We start from the raw sequence: 22,482 nt of genomic DNA, 5'->3' as shown, positions 1-22,482 counted from the left end.
CTGCTGCACCATGTGGGTTGCTCCCTGGCCTGCCAAGCAGTTGAACTCGTGCTGCAGAGGCTGCGGACAGCTTCATAGGTTGTGTCTTAACCCCTTGCGCCACCAGGGAGGCCCCACAAGTTTGTTATTTTTTAATCAAAGTCATCTTGCAAAATATTCTGTATTAGTCGTCGTATAAGTAAAGCAGCCACCTTCCTGTAATCACCGAAGGTAAAGTTATGGGAAAATCCATAAACCTGAAAGTGATTTAGCCCTTTATGGTGCTTTACAAAGTAATTAATACACAGCAAGTTCTAGGATGGTGTCATATAGGAGGTGCTATATGTATTTCAAGATGATTAGTATTGATTTTGTTGTAGTATTCTTTATGCCCTGTTAACACATTGCAGTTTTTCAGGGAAGAGGGAAGAGGAAATCTGAAATTCCTTTGTATCCAGTTGAACAAAGCTCAAAACCAACACTTAAAACTAAGATCAAAGTTTATACCATACCTTTGATAAATTGAGCTTCAAAGCCCAAGGTTTAGACTTTGTGCTTTTCTTTGAATGGTTTAATTAATTAATCTGCCACTTTTCCAGACATCCCTCTCACCTATTATAATTACCTAGAGTTCTCCCGGATGGGAAATTAGCCATGTAGCTGGAGCGTTAAGTGGATAATAGTGTCTCTTAATGACATCCTTAGAGATTGCTTTAGATTTAAGTGTTTTCTTCTTACAAGAATGGACATGTTTTTTCTTCAGAGTAAATGGAGAGAATATTCTTCAGGGTTACAAATTGTGATATTATTCTTGAAACTAACAGAAATTTAAAATTACTTTGTCATAACAAGTCCAGAAAATTTGGTAAGCAGAAGTCATACGACATCTTATTTAATTGGTTAATTGATATTAAAGAATGAATTTCATTGTTGGAATTAGTTGGCATCAGGTTCTGTCTTTTAAAGCCTTCTTGTTTATTTTAGCCCTATACTGAAATTTATGAATGAAGTTATGTGATATCTGATATTTGCTACAAAGTAATATGAGTGGCATATAAGTTAGGACATAGAAAAAACAAGAATTGCCAAGAGTTGGTATTTGTTTAGGCTAGAAAAATGAGTATTTAAGGATTGGTAATGCCAATCTGCGAACTTTGGCATATGTTTATGATTATCCCTAATAAAAGTTAATAAAAAATTGAGTAAAATATTAAATGAGTTAATACCATCAAATCCCAACTAGCTGGAAGAAGACATGAACAAAGACTGAATTGGTACTTTCTCAAGTTCCATGAAGAAGGAATTCATGGTTTACGCTTCTTTATATATGGACCTTTTATATTTTTTGGATGAATGAATGATCTTTATTCTTGTTACTATAAAAAAAACTGCAGTGTATCATTTTAGAAATATCACATATTCACGCAAACTGTATTTTATTAGTAACCTCTCAGTAAGTTGTGCCCATCATGTTCACTTTATCCGAGCAGAAACATAGATTCATTCTAGATTCTTCCCTTTACTTCATCCTTATATCTGGCCCATCACAAATTTCTGTTGGTTCCATTTCCAGAGTATACCCCCTAACTGACTCCCTCATGCTACCTCATTCAGTCGTCTGTCATTTACTGCCTAGATGACTGCAACAGTCATATATCACTGGTAGGAAGAACAGGTACAATCCAGAGTCCTCTTGTTCTCCCATTCTCACATTTGTCCCTCTGAAGTCTATTCTCTCAGAAGAGGCTGAGTGATTTTTTAATGTAAATTAGGTTATTCATGCCTCCTGATAAAATCAGTGATTTATAGTAAACTTAAAATACAATTCACCTTTCTCATCATGGCAAACGAGGTTGTGTGTTCTGGCTCACTTAGTATAGGTTTCACTTATTCACTTCTGTTCTCTAAACACAGATACATCAGACAGATTCTGCCCTGGAGCCATTGTCCTTTTTCTTTTGCCTGCAGCCTGTTTCCAAACTTCTGGGTATGACAGGTCCTGTAGATCTTGGCTCAAGTTGTCACCTCTTCAGAGGTACCGTCCTTAAAGTGTAGTTCCTTCATAATACTGATTATAATCCACTGCTTCACTTGTTCATTTATTTCCTCCAGTAGAAGCCCTGTCTTCTCTGTCTGTCACATGTCCAACCTCAAAAAAAACAACATTTTAGTGAAATTTAAGAGATGATCAATTGTAAGATACTTTATTATGTTATGTTCCACCAAGAAAAACAGTGCAAATTAAGCTATGGACAGTGCTAAAGACTATTGACTGTAAGATAATTTAGACTTTTGAGATATTAAAATATTGAGAAAAGAGCCTCCCTGGTAGTACAAAAGTTACACTGCACTATCAAGCTACTATCAGCCACTACAGAATGAGTTCGATCCCCGGCTGGCCAGGGAGCAACCCACATGGCTCAGTAGACCTCTTCTGTCTCGCCTGCTGCTCCCCTCAGCAGTGTATTTCAGTACATCTGCCTCTTCTGCTTCCCTCTCTCTCTGGTGAATCTTCTCACACCCCTGCCCCCGCACCTCTTGCTTACACCCCAGTTCTTGTATGCATAAATAAATAGTAAATCTTTTTTTAAAATGTTGGAAAAAACGCACCATTGAATTGATGAAATATGTATCTTACAGAATATAAGTGAATGCATTTAGATTAATTATGATTAATGTTTGCTAGTGATATTTTCTGGAAAAGATGAACACATAGAAGCCAAGAGATTGATAGGTTATGAGAGGTATTTTATTATGAGAAAAGAAATATAATATTAGTATCAAGTATGAGTAATTCAGTGGATTGTAAGTTGCATAGTGTAAAATACCAGCTAACCAACAATGATTCAAAATTTGTAGGTCTTGGGTTGGCCCGAAAACTTTGAAGAAAAACATGGTAATAATTATTTTGGTACTATATGAGATAGGTACCAAAGTGGTTACTATTTATAATGTTAGGAATCTTGAAAAGTGAGAATAATCCTTTACTGCAATCCTGAAATAAGCAATACTGTATGGAAAAAAAAAAAGAGAGATAGCCTAATAACCGGAAACTTTTTTTTTTCTCCCATCTGCTCTTCACACAGGTACAACTTGGCCAAGTAGAAATCAAATGCCCTATCACAGAATGTTTTGAATTCCTGGAAGAAACAACGGTTATCTATAACTTAACACATGAAGACTCCATAAAATATAAGTACTTCTTGGAACTTGGCCGTATTGATTCCAGCACCAAACCATGTCCTCAGTGCAAGCACTTTACAACCTTCAAGAAAAAAGGACATATTCCTACCCCTTCCAGATCAGAAAGCAAATACAAAGTAAGCATGTTCACCAGAGTTGTGGGTTAGATGTCACATGATGGGAGCAGCCAAATTAGGCCAACTTGTGGTGGGCATTAAATGGGCTTCCTCCCCTTACCAGAGTCTAAGGTGAGTATATATTGGCTATGATTCTGAAAATGTATGGTTTGGGGAAGTCGATGATAACTGAATATTCTCAAGGATTTAATTATAGCATTTTCACTGACTTTAACCATGTTTAAAATTCATCTAATAGCCTTATTAAAAGGCTGACCTATAAAGTAATACTCATTTATATTATTAATATTCAATAATTGCCAAGGCCCTTTCAAAAAAATTTTATATAGCTTGATTTTTTCAATGAACCCAGTGTGAGACTTCCCAGATATGCCTGTAATAAGTGAAAACAGTATAAAATGTTATTCATTCATTTATTAGTAGGTATAAAATGCTAGTAAATGCTAGGTACTGAGCTAAATTTGAGTTTACAGAGACAAATGTGACATAATACTTGCTCCAAAAGTCTAACGAACATCAGAGACATATGTTCTAAAATGATAGTTCTATGAGTCATCAAAAAACTAAAACAAAAAGACCCACAAAAGCCATTATATTGCGTTTTGAGAACACCAACAGAGGAGTAGTGGCAAGGATATTGGAGAAGCTTTGAAAGAAGATGCAGTTCTCTGGGAGATAAACTGTGGAGAGCATTTCAGAGCAAAGGATGAGCAACAGTTGAGGTTCAAATGCTGAGGCAGGCTGGTTGGAAATAAATGCTTGTAAAGCTAATGGAGAAAAGGTAGGGTGAGGTAGCTGGTCAGGTATTAACAGATGTTTGGAATATTTTATGCTGAACTCAGAAATTTGAATTTAATTCCGTAGACATTACAAAAAGATCATTCTGGAAGCATTAATAGAGGATATCCCAGGAAGGTAAGATTGAAGGCAGAGAAGCCAAGCTGTCAACGAGGGGAGCAAATGATTGATTCAGTCAGGACTGTACATTAGCTTTACCTGATGATCTTTTAAACACATCAGGTCTCCCTTTTACCACCCTGCCCACTCACCTCAGAACAATTTTCTTGCAAATTTTTGAGACCTGGGAGGTAACTCTAATATGAAACAAATTTGGGAACCTTTGCAGTAAATGAAGCAGAAAAATGATGAGGCCTGTAGCAGTAGTTTTCATCCTTGTCATTACAGCAAAATGGCAGGATGAAGTGGTTTCAAGGGCTGTTTCAAGTCATCTTCATTTAAGGTAAGTTTTTTGCCCATGTTCTGTATGTTGGAAGCAGTGGAGGTAAATTCATTCTATAGCTTTGTGGAGACTAGGGTTTAGGAAGTAGTTTTCTCCATCTTTGCAATGATGAACTAAAGGAGTAGCAGGTTAGTCAGGGCCTCTTGATGAGTAACTGGTCTTTGAAACTGCTTAACTTTTTTAGTTACGACTTTTGTGTAGCCTGGTTTCTTTAAGACATGATTGCGGGCCTCCCTGGTGGCACACCAGGTTAAGTGCAGCACTGTGAAGCTGTCCGCAGCCTTTCCAGCACCGGTTTGACTCCCTATTGGCCAGGGAGATGCCCACATGTCGAGGCAGACCTCTCCTGTCTTGCCCGCTGCTCCCCTCAGCAGCGTATTTCGGTCTTTCTGCCTGTTCTGCTCCCCACTCTGTCTCTAGTGAGTTCTCTCACTCTCCCGCGCCTCTGAACTGTACCCCAGCGCTTGTATAAATAATAAATAATTTTTTTAAAAAACAAACAAACAACATGATTATCTAGAAAACATTTTTTTCTTCTTCAAAAAGCTGGCTTTTTAGGATTACAATATTATTTAACTAAAATAATACCCTCACAGTCATTTTTGAATGTTGACTTAGTAGCAAGAGAATTTTACTTGACTCTCTATTCTTAGGTTATTTTAAGTCATTTTTATTCCACTTATATGTTATTGATATTATCAGGAAATTACTATTTTCTAAAACTACTGCTTGTTGTTCCATAACGTAGGATATTTGATTTTTTAAAATGATGTTTAGAATTGTTATTCACATTTTACATGTGTTTGCTTATATAGCATATGTTTGTGATATATATGTAATCTATAATATGTAATAAACTCAGGCTATTGTTTTTGAATTTGTGACAATCAAAACATGTATCCATAATTGAATCAAAATGGAAATAATTTAGTCATTTTAAAATGTAATATTCTTATGAATGGGTAAACAGAGTAAGGTGCAATTTAGCAATAGTGAAATATTATATCTCATCTCATTCAAAATCACCAAATCATGTTGTGATATTTATCATAATGCATATCTATTGAGAGTGAGATATAGAAAAATTGAGAAATATAAGATCCTGTACTTGTATCATTCTGAGTAAACCAAGAAAACTCTGGTAACATTTTCCAATGTGTCTTATCAGAGGGTTGTAGGCAAGAGAAGTCAGGGGTGGGTGTGGCAAATGGATCAAGATCTCAAATCTAGTCAACTCGGATTTTTTACTTTTGATGAGCAAAGGAGAAGGAAATTTGCTTCAGAAAGAGAGGGAATTCAATACAAAATGAATGTGTTTATCATGAAGCAGTTAATTAATGGGAATGGGTGAAGGATAAAAACATCAATATAAACTGAAACTACGGAGCAACTTTTAACAAAAGTAAAACTACCACAGAATTTTCGGATGAATCTTAACTACTCTTGTATGAGAGAAAGTCTACAACAGAAAAGATAAAAAATCTCAAAAAACTCCCTGTTCTTTGTTGTCTAGAGTTCGCAATATAATTCGTACAGTTCCTGAAGCAATGATTTTCCCTATTTAATACAATATTTATGTAGTTTTTACACCATTAAACACTACGTTTTTACATAACCATTAACTACCCAATTTACATGGCTATCCCTCTCTGGAAAGTATGTGTTAAGGAGAAAATGGTCATGGATACTCTGGCAAACTAATTCTGACATTCATGAATTAAAGTACAGCACTCTAAACTGAGACTAATGCCTTTACTCTTTGTAATGAAACAATGGATATATTTTAGTTTGCCATATTTTTAAAATTCATTTTCCCTAATAACGGAATCTACTTCCAACTAGGTGCAGTTTATCATAACTTTAAGAATAGTGAGTTCACATCATAAAGTGCAATAAATTGAGTGATAAGACAACAACAATAGAAAAACAAAGGTTACCGTAAAGTGAAACATGCCTAAAAAATATAAAACCTCTTAATAATATTGTTTACAGCCTAAGGTGTGCTTTGTATCTATTGACAAAACCTTTATGATGCATATTTCAATATTATTCTTTTTTGAGTCATTGAGCACAATGTCTTGATCTAAGGCATCACTGTCTGAGCATTTATTATGGTTTCTGCAAACAATGCAGAAACACTTAATGTAGAAGGTTAAAAATGCTTGAAAATATCTCAGTACTTTATATCAGAAAATACTTTAGCACTTTTTTTAGGAAATTTGAAATCTAAAATACCACATGTGGGGGTTTCATTTAAATAGGTTTTTGTGAATACTGATTGTTAATTTTTTTGTACTGAGCACATAGAAAAGGGGTAAATAATAATATCAACAGGCAATAACAAGAACTCTTAGGTCTCAGTTTATCTTTCTAGTCTCAACAACTCCTTCTAGTTTAAGTTTGAGTAAATGCAGCTTATCATGATGTTCTAAACTCCACTAAACTGACACTATACAGCCTGATCAAGTGCATTCTTGAATGGAGTTATGAACTTGAGGCAACCTTGCCTTTGGTCACATCTAGTCTTATTTGTATTTCTGTCTTCTTGTCCCTGTATCTCTTACAATGAGGCCAAAAAATGGTTTTCCATTCCACTTGTACAAGGTCAATTTTAATTTCCAACTAGAAATCTAGTTTCTAACCTATAAAGTTCCTATAATTTAGAAACAAAACTCCAACTGCTTATCAGTACAGGCAACAAGATAGAAGTGGGAAAATAAAAATGTTGAAGTTGTGGCTGTAATGGTGCTCATGTGAGATCTGGGAAACAGCACCAGCATTTACAGTTTTTCTCTATAGTAATTATCATCTGGGATTTTATGGTGTATTTGTGTAGCTGTTTACTTAAAGTCCCTCTTTCCCACTGGTCTCTAGGAGACCAGGTTTGCATACTGCTGATTACCTGTGTCAAGCACTATCTAATAAAGTATACCCTCAAAATATATTTGTTGAAGGAACTAGCAAACGGGTCAATGCATGAATAATAATGTGTACTATAATATATACATGTGGAGAATGCTGGGAGCATAGGGAAGGAAAAGACAGAAGAGATTGGAAGAGTTCATTAAAAAGGAAACATTAAACTAAACCATGAAGTGTTCAATTTGCAAGAGCACTGGCTTCAGGGGCCTCCCTCGTGAAGCAAGGGGTTAAGACGCAGCCTCTGAAGCTATCCATAGCCACTGCAGCACGAGTTCAATCCCCAGCCAGGGAGGTGACCCACTTGGCGTAGCAGACCTCTCTTGTCTCGCCCTCTGCTCCCCTCAGCAGTGTATTTCAGTTAGTCCGCCTGTTCCGTTCCCCACTCTGTCTCTGGTGAATCCTCTGACCCCCCCGCACCTCTCACCTGTACCCCAGTTCCTGCATGCATAAATAAATATATCTGTAAAAAAAAATAAAAGAGCACTGACTTCAGACTAGATTTAAAATCTCACCTTGCCACATACTACAATAGCTGTTAACCTTGAGTTCATTTTCTACATCTTTAACTGGGAGGAGGATTAGTACCTGTCATAAAAGTGTAGTAAGAATGAGACGAGATCACACATTTAAAGTGCTTAATCCCAAGTGCTAGAAACTATGATGACTTTGTGATCAGGCAAGGACAGCAAAATGAGAAACTTGGGTTATTGAGGAGTTAGGAAGAATAGGATTGGAATAAAGATTGGATGACTGATGGGTGATAAGCATAATGGAGGGATGAAGGTGACTAGGTCTTGAGGAAGAGGAGCAGTTGGGGGAGTGGAAAACTAACTCAGTTGGAAATATGTTGATGTGAGGTTTGAAGGCCCTGTGCTCAGGAGCAATCTGATGGAATTAATACTTGGCGGGGTGGAAGGAGGGATTGAATTCACAAAAATGAAAACAAATGCTCTGAAAAGTAGGAAAAGTTATAACTGTTATTCACAGGAGAGATTTGGAAATGATTAGATGCAGTTATTTCACTCCTAGGATTTTTTTTCTGCAGTAGATACAGTTAGGTTTCCTTTTTCTAAATGAAGGCCAAGAAATGATTTCCCATTTCATATCAGTTTGGAGTGACTTGAAGGGAATGCATAAATCAACACAGGAGACATGTTAGAGGTGATTCTCTTTATGGTTTCCTTAAGATAAAACAATGCATAATTCCTCTGCTTCTTACCACAGATATTAAGCAGAATCTATGTAATTTACATAATGGTGCCTTGATTAAGCATAGAAATGAAAGGGGGAAAAAAACAACAGAATGTCCTATGGAAATGCCTTCTGTGTTCTTACATTGTATCTTTAGCATCTAACATTCAATTTCCTCTCTTGTAATTATCAACTCTCCAGGTAGAAATCACATTTTATAAAACTGCACAAATACATTATTCCTTCATGTGGTGAAAGAACTTCTCTAAGAACTTTAAGGGTATAGTCAAATCTATGAGTTTGTTATTCCTAATTGGTGTACTTTAAAATGTGCTAAAGTGAAGACTGGAATTCTGGTCATACTCAATTTTTCTCTTCCTGTGTCTATTATTCAGGCATTTTATCATTATAATGATTGACCTGCCCTGTACTCCAGAAAGTTGCCTCTAGAATTGCTTCTCTAGAGCCTTGACACTATCTCTTACTATTCAGGTTCAGCAAAGAGCCAGCATTTGCAGGAGATAGGAGGGTGGAAGAAAGAATAGGTGTTTTACTTAGTTACTCCCTTATAATTCAATGTGGAGTTTGACAGTAGCTATGATCCCCATGGTTATAATTTCCCTGGATAGTCCCTCCTTCATGTTTCCAATTCTCACTGGGCTCCAGAAACTTCTTTCCTTCTTTGTCTCTTTGGCCCTAGTATGGCAGTGGCTTCCAGTGATTTCTGTTTCTGGGGATTTACCCATCCTTTGTTCCAACCCCAGCCACACTTCTTCAGTTGTGCTTCCAATAAACAATTTTCACTTTAAGAGAGTGAGAGCAAGATCATGTGCCTTAACTTCCTTCTAATAAGGCCTGGGGGATTTTTTTCGATATATAAAAGTCGTTTACTGCTTTCCCATGAAAGTACAGTTGGTGTGCTGCTTTTTTACTGTTTTTCCCTGACACCATCACTTTAAATTGACACTGTTTACAAATTGAGATTCAGCTTGTACATATCCTGCAAGGTCAGTTCAGCTTATGACACATACTCATTTCTCTTGGCATTAATCCATCACTGATGTCAGAAGCTAATAGACAATAAATATAGTTTCTTAAATGATTATTATTGGCATACATTTGTGAAGGAGATAAAGAAAACTGTCCAGCCCAATTTAAAGAAGCCGACTTAAAGGCTGTGCTATATATGTTAGCACTGAAAGATTTATATTGCTTACCAATGATGCAGGCCTATTAAATTTCATTAGGATGCATTTCTCCCTCTAGCTACTAATGAGGCATTTTGCTACCATTGTTCTTTGTTTACTTTTTTGATGCATAAATTAGCTATAATGTTTTATAGACTACACATGCTTGAATTCCTAACAACAAAAATCAAATATTAGGATTCATTTGCTATTTTAGCCTACATCTGACCTTAAAAAACTATAATAATCAAAGTTCATAGTTACCATAAATGACCTAGAACTGGATTGAGTACTGTTTGTTTTTTTCTTCATCACATCGTCCTTTTGGTCTGCAGCACAAGAGACAAGTGAAAATCATTTCTCTCTGATGATCTGCTGGATAGTGGGTAAAGAACCAAGCCTATTGCTCATTTTTAAATGGTCTGTAAGATCTTAGAACAGTGCGTTTCTCATCTACCATACTCTTTTTTTCCCTACTTTTCTACATTTACTGCCTCACATCTATAAGGGATCGTCATGTAACTACATGTTATAAATCCTCTCTTCCAAATGGCTATTCAGACTCTGATTGAACTCTTCACTTGTCAAGGAAATCACTACTTATAAAATAATTTCCTTTCATTTGAAATAATATTTTTGTTATATTCAGAGGTGTTACCTTAGGGAATAAGAATCAGGGCAAGACCTCAGGTCATGTTTTCCCATCTGGAACATCTCCCTCCACTGCCACTCTTGCTTGAGGATTTGACCTTATGAGGGAGCAGAGTAACCACCTTTACAGTATTTGAAGCTTTTGATGCATGGAAGATCTCTTTTCTCCTCTCAGTGACACTCAGCACTTCTTCACAATTGTTTCCTCTTCATGAAAGTGATCTTCAGTTCTTAGAAAACTGTTTATGACTACCAAATTTTTCTATTTACGTATTGATTCATTTTTTTAACCCACATGCTAGTCTGACCACTAAAGTTTTATGTGTTTCCTCTAAAGGGTTTCTCAATCACAGTGTTTTTTGAGAAGCACATCAGGAGTATAGGAACATTAATGCATAATTAATTAGACCCTTATTATTGGACAATCCAGCAAGGCTCAAGATGAGCCAACTGAAGTGCCATTGCTGATACAACTGCACTAGAACACCTGCTGTTTCCGCATTGCACCAGGTACATGAAAGCCTATTTATGGTGGTCCAGGTGGGGCCCTCTGCCTAAAGTGTTGCCCCATCATTTATCCCAATGACATTCCACTCATCTTTCAAGGCTACATTCTGTCTGACTCCTCCTGTTGCAACCTTCCCTTCTATTCTAGCAGTTAGGGCCTGACTTCATGGCTCTTTGGGTTTGTATTTGTCTGCCTTGAGGAAAGTCCTTGAGGACAAGTGTTTTTATTCTGCATCCTGTGCCTAGTATCAGTATACTCAGTGCTTACTACTTGCACGTTCTCAGTAAATATTTGTTAAGTGAAGATGAAGCAATGGATGTTTCTTTATTGAGTATCTATCTTAATACAAAGTTTTAATAAAGCAAATTCTTTCTAGAAAACTGAATTAGCTCTTATATTTGCAATGCTACATCGAAGGGTGGATGTTGCCTAATATTTTGTTTATTAAATAATGACTTTTTGATTTATTTAAAATACTGTGTATATAGGAGAATATAGAATTTAGACAAGGAAATACATATCTGAGTGCCCTTTGGTTTTGAGCTGTTTTTATTTTGTGGGTCATATTTTTATTTGGCATGATGAATTGTCAAGAGAAAATATCACTTGTCTAGGGCAAGTAAAGTAGGTTGGTTTTACTTGTCATTGTAGCCCAGATTTCTGAAAAGTCAATGGGAATTCAAAAGTCACAATATAATGTAAAATTATTTTATCTATGGTGGATTATGAGCATATTAAAAAAAAAGATTCCTAACTTTGATAATTTTATTCATGAAACACTTTCAGTCCTGCTGTTATAGAATAATTTGCATATTAATCATGATGCTCAGTGAAATGTGGATAAAATATTTAGTAAACATCATCTGGTAATCTCAGAGGTAGTGATACACTAACAGTCATTGATTGTAAATCAAGTATGTTGGTTTTTCCTTGAATTCATTTAATGTTAGCCAGTAGGTAGTACTTGCTTTGTGCAAATTATTCATTTTACAAAGAACTAAGTGCCTACCATGTGCCAGAATTTCTGTACTTAACTAAGGAGATACAGAATGAATAAGACACACCATTTGCCCTCAGTAAACTTGTAGGGAAATTAGACATCTACATGGCAAATGAAAATTCTGTAAGAAAGATGCTGAACCTGCCTGGGAGGAATAGGGAAGACATCTTGAACCAAGTAGCATTTGCTACAGATATGATTTCAATGGATTCTGTTTGTTGGACTTTTTCCAATTATAAGAAGCCCAGATGCACTCAAAACCTCTGATATAATGGCAGATGATGAGGGAAATCAAGTCTTTTTGACATTTCTCCATTTCTTTTTTTTAAAGACTTATTTATGTATACAAGAACTGGGGTACAGACCAGTTAATGAGCTTTCTCTCCAAGTAAGTAGGAAGGTCAGGAAAGCAGTCTCAGCAGCCACCCAGACAGGTCTCATGGAGAATCGGACATTAACTCTGGCAGCACGAGAGTCCCTCTGTTGCCTCGTTAGACGTGAACGCCATTGTTCCCATCACCAGTGAGCTGCAGTGCGGCCACTCATCCATTTTGTCTTTGCCTCCATTGCAAAGGTAGATATATGTATATCCCCATTTCACCCTAGAGAGAAAATATCTTTCAGCTTATCTTTATTCAGCAGTGCAAACCCAATTGAACAGTTTTTGCCAGCCACCTCATAGGTTGCTTGCCAGCCATTGGACATTTGCTTATGGCTTTGGTATTTATCCTGGATCTAATCAATTGTGGTCAGGGGTCACATGGGATAGAGCGGCACTTCTTAAACTTTAGTAACCATATGAATCAACAGGGACCCACATGAAAGCTCAGACTCTGATTTAGTAGGTCTGGGGAATGACATGAGTGCTTACTTTCCAACAAGCTAAGTTCTTAGGTGACACTGATGTTGCTTCTCCACTTCACTTTGAATAACATTGATAGAGCACGGTGACCTGTGTGAATATAATTACTCAGACAGCAGGCACTCAGTGTGGGAGGTTGTGAAATGGCACTTCATGTGGAGGATTAAGAATAAATAAAGGAGTGGAGGAAGATGCTTTGTTGATGTCTGTGTGTTTAATATAAGGCCAATTTTGAGTGTGGTCAAGTTAAGAAGACATCTTCAGACCAAAAAGTCAGTATTTAGACAATTCAGGAGCAGTCTCTGCATACCAAATTGTTGCGTTTGGTTGTTAGTCCTTTTATTATTTTAAGCCAAATAAAAACGTGTATTTTAATGTGTTCAGTGCAGGACAGTAAGCAGTACTGTCTGAATTTAAATTAGTCCTCTTCACTTGAAAGCTTGCCGCATAACTCCATTCACAGTGTGTTACCACGTCTGTGTTGTGGGTGAGGACTGGCAGTAGGATCTGCAGTGGGATTTTATTTTTTATTATGAGAAGTTGAAAGCCAGAGTCCCTGGCGTGGTCATAGTGTCTGATTCTTTATCACTCTGGTAGTTTCCAGAACCGCATTTCTAATTAATCTTCACTAGAGATCATAGATGTGGTAATTCAGCCTCTGATCACATAGATCTTTGACCTGTTATATCTAACATCCAAAGAGTGAGTGCTTGTTTCAAAGCACTATTACATTCGTTTTTCTATTCGTTTCATAAATATAATCTGAGACCTACTGATTAAAAACCAGAGGATTTTGTTTTGTTTTGTTTCGTTTTGTTTTGGAAATAGTAGCCCTTTGAATTATGAATAATGTTTAATAGAAGGGAAGTGAATTAAATATTGAAATCCTCTGTTATAATGGCAGATGCATGAGGGAAATCAAGTCTTTTTGACATTTCTCCATTTCTTTTATTCAAAAATTGTGTTCATGTGGTATTTACATCTATTCTTCATTGTTCAGTGTCATAAAGGAATGATCATTTTATATTGTTTTAGTATCTGGCACTCACCCACTTCAAATCATTGTTATTTTCAAAATGAGTTACTTAATTTTTAATGGTCAGTAAAATAAAAATTATTATTTTATACGAATGACTAGTAATAATAACCCACTTTTTTTAAGTCAAAGAATCTCTTAAATTATGTGAGTAAAATCTTGAGAAGGATTTTCAGAATTTACTTTATGTAGGTATTCTTATAGAATTCCAACTCACAGAATAGTTCAACCACAAGAACTTTGGCTTTGGTATTTTAAGCTTTAATCATTAAGAATGATGTTTTAGTATGTAGAAGTATGTTGAAATGGGGAAAAGAATGCTTAAATTTCTTCTTAACACATGCTTGCTGTGTACTTTGGGCAAGTTATCTAATCTCTGAGTCTTGTTTCCTAATCTCTAAACCTGAGATGTTCATACCGACTTTTCAGCATTATTTTTTCTAAAAATAAATAATACATGTAATGCAGCATTAATACAGCATTAAATACATGTAATAAACATTACCATGTAACAGAAATAACAATCATTAGATAAACATGATCTTTACAATATTATGACAAAATGCCATTTTGTTTTGATGTAAGGTAAATGCAAAAGTATTTTTGTTGCTTTATATTTGCATAGGAAGAACACTAACTATAAAAACTGCAGTGTTTTGAGTTATAAATGTAAAAAGTGTGATTTTATTTTTTTTAATATCATTGGAACATTTAACTCTTTTTTTTTATTTAAATAATAAATTTTATTTTTATATTCCCCCATACAATTGCAAACCCCCCATTCTGACCCCAATCCTGATTTTAATTGCCACTCAGTTAAGCTATCTATTCGAACCATTGTCAGAGTGTCCAAAAACCTAAATAGTGATGTTATGTACAGTTTAACCAAAAAAAAAATTATAATCTTCAAAGTGTAGTCAGTAAATTCATCATGCTATAGTAGCAATATACCAAATAATCAGTTATCAGTGTTGTTCATAGTGAGACATTGAATTAATTCACTTTAATCAAACAGGACTGGCAAAGTTATGCCCAAGTCCTTTTTCTAAGTCCCTACAGTCTTTCTAAGAGTGAGGACCAGAAGTCCTCAGTGAGAGTGGCATACTCCACTGTTGCCATTTGAAATGAAGACAGTCAGATACAATGTCTTCCTTGTCAAGTAAAAGGCAGATGTTTTCAATGAACATACGCATGCACGCTTCCATATACCTCCACATCATGAAAATACAAAGACATCTTTCTGATGGTTTCCTAGTACATGTCACAGAATCACCATACGGATCTATTTCTTGCAGTAGAATCCTTGATATTTTTATAGTTAGCCTCTCTTCGATTAATAGCAAACCAGAGGGCATCCATTATTTTCAGATAGAGTTTTTGAGCAAATGCTGGCAGAATAGTTTAGTTGCCAGTGTGTTATTCATTTAAAGAAGCATCTGTGGGGCTTTGATGTTATCAAATTAAATGAAGTCAACAATAAGAAGAGCAATGGAAATGGCTGGAAAATTGATTCAAGGGAGAAGTAAATTTAAGGGCAGCAGCCTGAGTATATGAATTTGAGGTGTTGTAAGATTACAAGTTCTGCTCTATGCTTCCATTTTCCTCAAGGAGATTTTCCTAAGGCCAAATTGATTTCCAGAATGTTCAAAGTATTTGATTTCAATATAGTCTGCAAAATGTTAAATCACCCTTGCCAAAGTAATGATTTCCTTCTTTAATAACAGAATCATCATGTAGTTCAGGGCTCATATTGGTGGAGATATTTAAACCTGGACAAATTAGAGCCTTTTAGCTAGTTTCCTCATATCATTCTTACTCTTTTAAATACATTCAGTATATCCACTAATACTGTTTTCCTCACACAGATCCAGTGCCCCACTTGCCAATTCGTCTGGTGTTTTAAGTGCCACTCCCCTTGGCATGAAGGTGTCAACTGCAAAGAGTACAAGAAAGGAGACAAATTATTGCGTCACTGGGCCAGTGAAATTGAACATGGGCAGAGGAATGCCCAGAAGTGTCCAAAGTGCAAGGTGAGATCATCTTCAGATGGGAAAAAAATGATCTGGATATTAGTGAATAATAACTGTTAATGGGATTGTAGAGAAAAAGATATTTGCCATTTCACTTTGGAAGAGTAATTATACTATATAACTAATCTAAAGATATTATATATAAATGTTACATATTATTTGCATTGCATTTCAGTATTTAAGGAAGTTTAAAATTATGGTTTTGAACTTCAAAACCCTTTTTTTTGCCATTAAAAATGGAGATGTGTGCAGAAGATAAAGCTAGTATGAAAATGTTATTAAAGTACTATTTTTAGATTGCCACATGTACTGGAATCACTTCTTGATTAGACAGAGTCTAAGTCCCTGCAGTCCTTTTCTATATGTTCCTTCTGCTATTGCTTATCATTTTAGGATTAAATTCAACTGATCATTTCCCTCTTAAAGCTAGTAAAGTAGAAGCTAACACTAACATCAGGACTTAGGGATTTTATGAATCTCATTTTCATTTTTTGCTTTTGATAATGGTGCAAGTAATCAAGAGTTAGCAGGAATTTGAGCTGAGATATTGAAAGGCAGCCATGCAAACAACCAGTGAAGAGACTCCTGCAGAGAAATCAACTAGTAATTCTAGCCAGAAAACCCTGGATTTGATATTTTCAGGATAGGGATCTATTAAAGTTTGAAATTATTTCATCTCACTTTGAAAATTATGTGTCTGTCTACATATGTCTTTTGCCAAATTTACTTTCACATTGTATCTAAATTCTGCAACTCCTTCCTGATGAGTTAGCATCACATAAATGAAATTTGAATTTTCAGAAAATTTTTAAAAATTAATAACTATAACTCCAACTTGAAGTGGTAAAAGTATATTTGAAATCTGTTTATAAGCATAAATGCAATGCACAGATTGAATATGCTGAATCACATACTAATGTATATATAAAGTAAAAATATTCCCTAAATTAATATGTTACATACTTAACAGTTGGAAGAAATTTTGGGGAATGACCAAATGTCTAAAGATATTTTAGCTAAAGTTTGTTTTTTTCCCTGTAGATGGCAAATTTGTCCACAAGTACTCATTTGCCTTATGGCAGCTTCAGGTCCTGCATCAATTACTCAGTACACTTTTTTTTTTCCATCCCAATGAAGAACAGTGAGAAAATGAGGCCTTTCCCCTTTCTGTTGCCTTTTTAGTTTATTCATCGCTGCTGTTCAGTTCAAGCTGAATAAAGCCAGTAGGAATTTCCTAGTGTTATTTAGTCATTTTACTTTAACACTTTGTTTAGAAGTATACATTATATTTGTTTGGAAAGCCAAAACTCCATTACCAGTTAGCCCGGCTCTAAGGCTCTAGTTTGAGTGAGTGGTACTGCAGCATTATATACTGGGGAAATATTATATGAATTGAAGTAACAAAAAAACATGTATTTGTTACTGTACTCCCTCAACCTAACATTAAATGGCCTGCGGTGTATAGAAAGAAAAAGCACCCAACTGTAAGGAGTTTACTTAATGTTCTGACAACTTCCACAATTTTAACAAATGTAAATAAGCAGTGAAGGAAAAATATATATGCTGACTTCCTTTCCACGTAATAACTAAAAGTTTGGGATTTAAGAGGAATTGCTCTTAAATAACTGAAAGGAAAGGATCATGGCATTAGTTTATCTTGTGTATAGCAGAGAATCTACTTGCTATAAGATTCAAGTTCCATAAAATTTATGTCAGTTTAAATCATATTTTATGACTAGCTTTAAATACAAGTAATTTCAGGTTTTTAAGCATAAGTCTTTAAAACTTTATATTTTTTAATTGTGATTTTTTTTTGGTTTGGACCCTAAGATTATTATTATTGTTTTTTTTTTGCCATTTGTATCTGACAAAAATGTTTATTTCTATCATCTACCAGTTTCATGAGTTAAACTTTATACAAACAGCCAGTAAACTAGCAAAAAATTTTCCACACTGCAACAATGCTAAAGCAAAGTTACATTTTCCAAAGTGATATATTCATTATCCAATTTGTTTCTTTTTTTAATATGAATTTTTTTTATTTTTTACATCATTGTTCATGTTTAAACAATATTTGCTTCCCCCACCCCCTCAGGTGTAGTCCCCATGGAGTTTCCTTCACCAATGCACCTGTGCACCATCACCTCAGTCCCCTGTGCTCCTCTCCCTCCCTCCCTCTGATTCCTCTCCCTCCTCTTCCCCTGCAGGATGTCTCTGATTTATAATTCAGATCCTAAGATTATATTTTCTGCATGAAACATTTCTATGCCTATAATAGAAATTCCCAAAGATATTACTCAATGAGTTAATGTTTGCTTTATGCTCTCAGTTTTTATTCTCATAAATAATCCTTTAAAATTTATAAATAGGTTCTCCCCGGTGGCACAGCGGTTGAGCACTGGGTTGCGAAGCTGCCCGCGGTCTCTTCAGCGCTGGTTCAATCCCCGGGTGCTCCCTGGCCACCGGAGGAGGGTCCCGCATGGCGCGCAGACCTCTCCTGCCACCCGCTGCTCCCCTCAGCAGTGTACTTCGGTCCTTCTGCCTGCTCTGCTCCCCCATCTGGCTCTGGTGAATTCTCTCACCCTCCCACGCTTCTGACTGTACCCAGTGCTTATATAAATAAATAAATAAATGTTTTTAAAAAATTTATAAATAAGGAATATGACAGGAATTTATAAAAAAAGAATAATTCCACTATACCTCCAGGTGAAAAAACGATCATATACCTTCATTTGAATGCTTTTAAATAATGATAATCCATTGTGTTTAAAATATTGTTGTGAACAAAGTATATTTTTGTCTCATCACATCCTTAGATGTGATGAGTTCCAATGTGCAATCTAGATATAAATTGTTAAATGTATTTTGATAAAATTTTGAGGTGCTACACAGCAATAATAAAATGATGGTATGTAAATTTGTTATCTCATTTATTTCAAAGGAAAGCGACAGAAAGGGGTAATTACTGCCATTTCAAGAGGTAGAAACAGTTTCAGAGAGGTTAAATAAGTGACCAAAAAGAAGACAAAGGAAAGTGAGTTGTATGTTCATTCATAATTTTATTGTAAATTTGAAATTAGAGGAATTTACTTGGTATGATATTTCCCTTCAAGTAATTATTTATTTCCTTCAATCCTGTAATAGAATGCTTTGGGCTAGTATGCATTAACTCAAGGATGATTAATTTGCCCCTGTTCACATAAAATTAGCACAAAGACCATGTCTTTGAGCTCTTATATTTGAGTAGTAGCTATGCAGCCTGTGGCTGCTGAAGAAAGAACTTGGAGTATTAATGTAAGATCTTATAGATAATCCTGCAGTTCACTAGCACTTCATATTACCATTACAGAAGTACAAATAGTGCCCATTCAGAAAATAAAATAGCTTCCCCTTGACCACTGATTACCCATTTTTACCTTTCCACATTGCTTGAAACTGCCAAATTTGGAGCAGTGGTTATGACTGCTGCTGGTTTTTTTTTTTTTTTTTTTTGGTGTGCCAATGTCTAGACCTTAGTTGTTAGAAGAGTCTGATTATTTGATGACAAATACTTTTTAAGTTATAAATTAGACTGCAGCTGATGTCCCATTTTTATGACAAATAATTTTAATACATTTTTTTACTATCCTGAATGTTTATTTATCCTGAATGTTTAAATGTATATGACTACATATAACAAGCCATTAAAAAAAAAAATCAATGGATTGTCCTAATTTTAATATAAACTAGAAATAAGTAAAAATGTTATAAAAAATACTATTTCCTAACATGCAGATACTCAAGTACCATGATATTAAAAGACAAAGAAGCAGGAAGCAGTCCGATTTTTGCACCTATTATAATTTGGATTTGCATTTAAGTGAAACTTAAATATTATCAATGACTGTCTTTTATTTCTGAGATTTTTAAATGAGGACAAAAAGTAGGTATGTATGTGTATGCATATGCATGCATATTTGTAGTTATATTGCTAGAATATTCAAAATAATTTGAAAGCATGCAAACACATTTTGGCTTTATATGTAAAATGGAGTTAGGTCCCAAATATAGTCATTCTGTCCTCAATTTACTAAGTAATTATATAAATAAAAATTTGCTTATTAAGACCATGAAAACATTATTTCATGTTTATATGTACAATAAAGTTTCAGTCTATATCTAGATATTTAAAAACACATTTTTACTTATACAAGTATCTAATGCATTAAAACATTTTATGAATAGAATCATATTTTATACTATGTAGAATGCCTCAAGCATTGCAAAGCACTATAAATGACAGCATTAGTCACCTTTATGACAACCAGACATCCCCCTGCCAAAAAATTGGAAGCATCTCCAAAGGGCTAAAACTTGTGTTATAACTGAGGACTCCTGAAAGGGATGATGTCCAGCGAACTGTGTAGAAAGGAGAATCAGTAAAAAGCTGCCCATTTTCCATGTGGATACTGACAGTGCCAATTCTGCTAAAAGATTTTAAAGCATTTTTAGATGACTCATTTATTTTCATTTTCATTTCAAGTTTTAAACATTGCTTTTTCCTTCTGCAGCAAACTCAGTTTTCACAATAGGACGCAGGTTTTTCTGATGGCAGTAGTAGGGAGACAGATCATAAAGAAAAAGCATACGTCCAAATGGCTACTCAGTGTATTTCCTTACCTTAATAGCTTCTCCAACACAATTTATTCTCTTCTCCCCAAAATTGTTCTTCTTGTAGTTTCCTTATCACAATAAATAGCAGCTCTAACCTCCTAGTTGCTCAAGTCAAGAATTTTTTTTTTAAGTATCATTGTTTTACATCCTTGTTAATGTTCTGACAGAATAGGATTTCCCCTCAGGTGTAGTCACCATAGTACTCCCACCCCCAAAGTACCTATAGTCCTCCGCCCCACCACTCCCCCCACTGGATGCCTCAGCTCTGTGGTCAGCTCTCAAGGGTTGTTTTTAACATTTGTCTTTGTCTCACCCTTTGTTTGGTTTCTTTAAATTCCACATGCAAGTGTATCATTGCAGACTGTGTCTCTCACACCCATAGCCCTTCAGTCATTTAGTTGTGTACTTTGTAAGATTGAAATCAGTTCAGACTTGACAATACCTCTGCACCCCACTGTCACTAATCTGGCACAGGACATCATCAACCTTCTTTCTCTATGATTTTGTAATGGCTTCCTCACTGGTTTTTACTTTTCATGGTGTTCTTAACTCAACAGCCAATATGAAGCTATTAAATATAAGGCATCTTGCATGGCTCCAGCTCCAAACCTTCCATGGTGCTCGTCTCATGCAGAACAAAAGCTAATCCTTATAATGACCATCTGACCTCTCACATTCACTACACCTCTACACCATTCCTCCTCTAACTCGTCTTCTTCCTTTCCTTTGCTTCATCACACAGCCCTCTTTGCTCACTAGGCATGTTCCCTTCTCAGGATCTCCCTACTAGCTCTTATCTTTGTCTGAAAGCTCCTTTCCCCAGATATCTGCATGTCCAGCCTTCTCACTTCATGTCTTTGAGCAAAATGCAGCTTCTCAGTAACCACTTCCCCTACCTCACTTGGTGCTATGTCTCTTATGTGCTTTATTTTTTTTTTCTCTGCAGCACCATATTACTTACTACTATTTAAAATAGTGGGTATATTTTATATTATAATCATGAAAGCAGGGATTTTGATCTGTTTTGATCCTGGAGGCATCTCTAGCATTGAGACAGGCATATCTAGCATTGAGATAGTCACTGTGGAGCACTAAACAAATAATTGTTGAATGAGTAAATGCCATTTTTCTTTCTTACTTATGCAGACATTTACTAAGGATCCATTATGTGCTCTATAATACAATGTCCTTTTCCTTATGAAACTCACAGAAGTGGAGACATGGTCATTTACACTGATTATGATAAAATACTCTTCACTTCAGTGAGATTTTGCATAGAGTATTACAAGATGGTTCATAGTAAAAGAACATCTCATTCATCTTAGGAAATCCAGAGAGAGCTAGGTGTTAAGGATTATTGGATTGATGTTGACATGATGGAAGATATTTAAGAGTGGGAGTATTACAATGACATGTAAAGGGCACAGCACCAGGAAATGTGCCTTATGTGTGGGAGCCACAAGCACTCTGTGGTTCCCTTAGAGTAAGGAAGTGGTGAAAGGTGGAGCTGCAGAAGCAAACAGAAGACTGAGCTTTGTGTGCATTGTTAAGAAACTTGGATTTTATCTTCCAAGTTGAAAGTTGTAAGCAGGGCGATAGTGATATTAGATTTATATTTTAAGTTAGTTACTCTTCGTTATATGAAGCTAGTTTTAGGCATCTAGAAGGAAATATGAGCTAAGCCATGATCAAAAAGCTGGAGAAGAGGAGTTGGATAAATATATTGGGGCTAAAACAGTCTGACATTGATGATTATTTGTATGTGGGGAATAAGAAGATAACACCCAAGTATTCAGCTTGGGTGTCTAAATGGATGGTTATACCATAAAACTGAGATAAGATAATGGAAGTGAGCCTCATTTTATTTTGTTGTCATTGAGCTGCAGGTTTGGGGAATGATGTT

At 35.5% G+C, this 22,482-nt stretch overlaps 1 protein-coding gene across 1 annotated transcript in view; it reads left to right on the top strand.

The window, feature by feature from the left end:
- RNF217 (ring finger protein 217) overlaps positions 1 to 22,482 on the top strand; it is a gene marked incomplete at its 3' end in the record, with an annotated part of 109,012 nt that overhangs the window by 73,355 nt on the left and 13,175 nt on the right. Inside the window, exons 2-3 of the mRNA XM_084228813.1 lie at positions 3,066 to 3,299; positions 15,762 to 15,926. Coding sequence (XP_084084939.1) covers positions 3,066 to 3,299; positions 15,762 to 15,926 — 399 coding nt within the window. The remainder of the gene's footprint in view (positions 1 to 3,065; positions 3,300 to 15,761; positions 15,927 to 22,482) is intronic.

Source organism: Talpa europaea, assembly GCF_964194135.1.
Source record: "Talpa europaea genome assembly, chromosome: 2".
In the NCBI taxonomy this organism is placed as follows: Eukaryota; Metazoa; Chordata; class Mammalia; order Eulipotyphla; family Talpidae; genus Talpa; species Talpa europaea.
The sequence above is the reverse complement of the archived record's forward strand: the minus strand, read 5'-3'. Positions and strand labels throughout refer to the sequence as shown.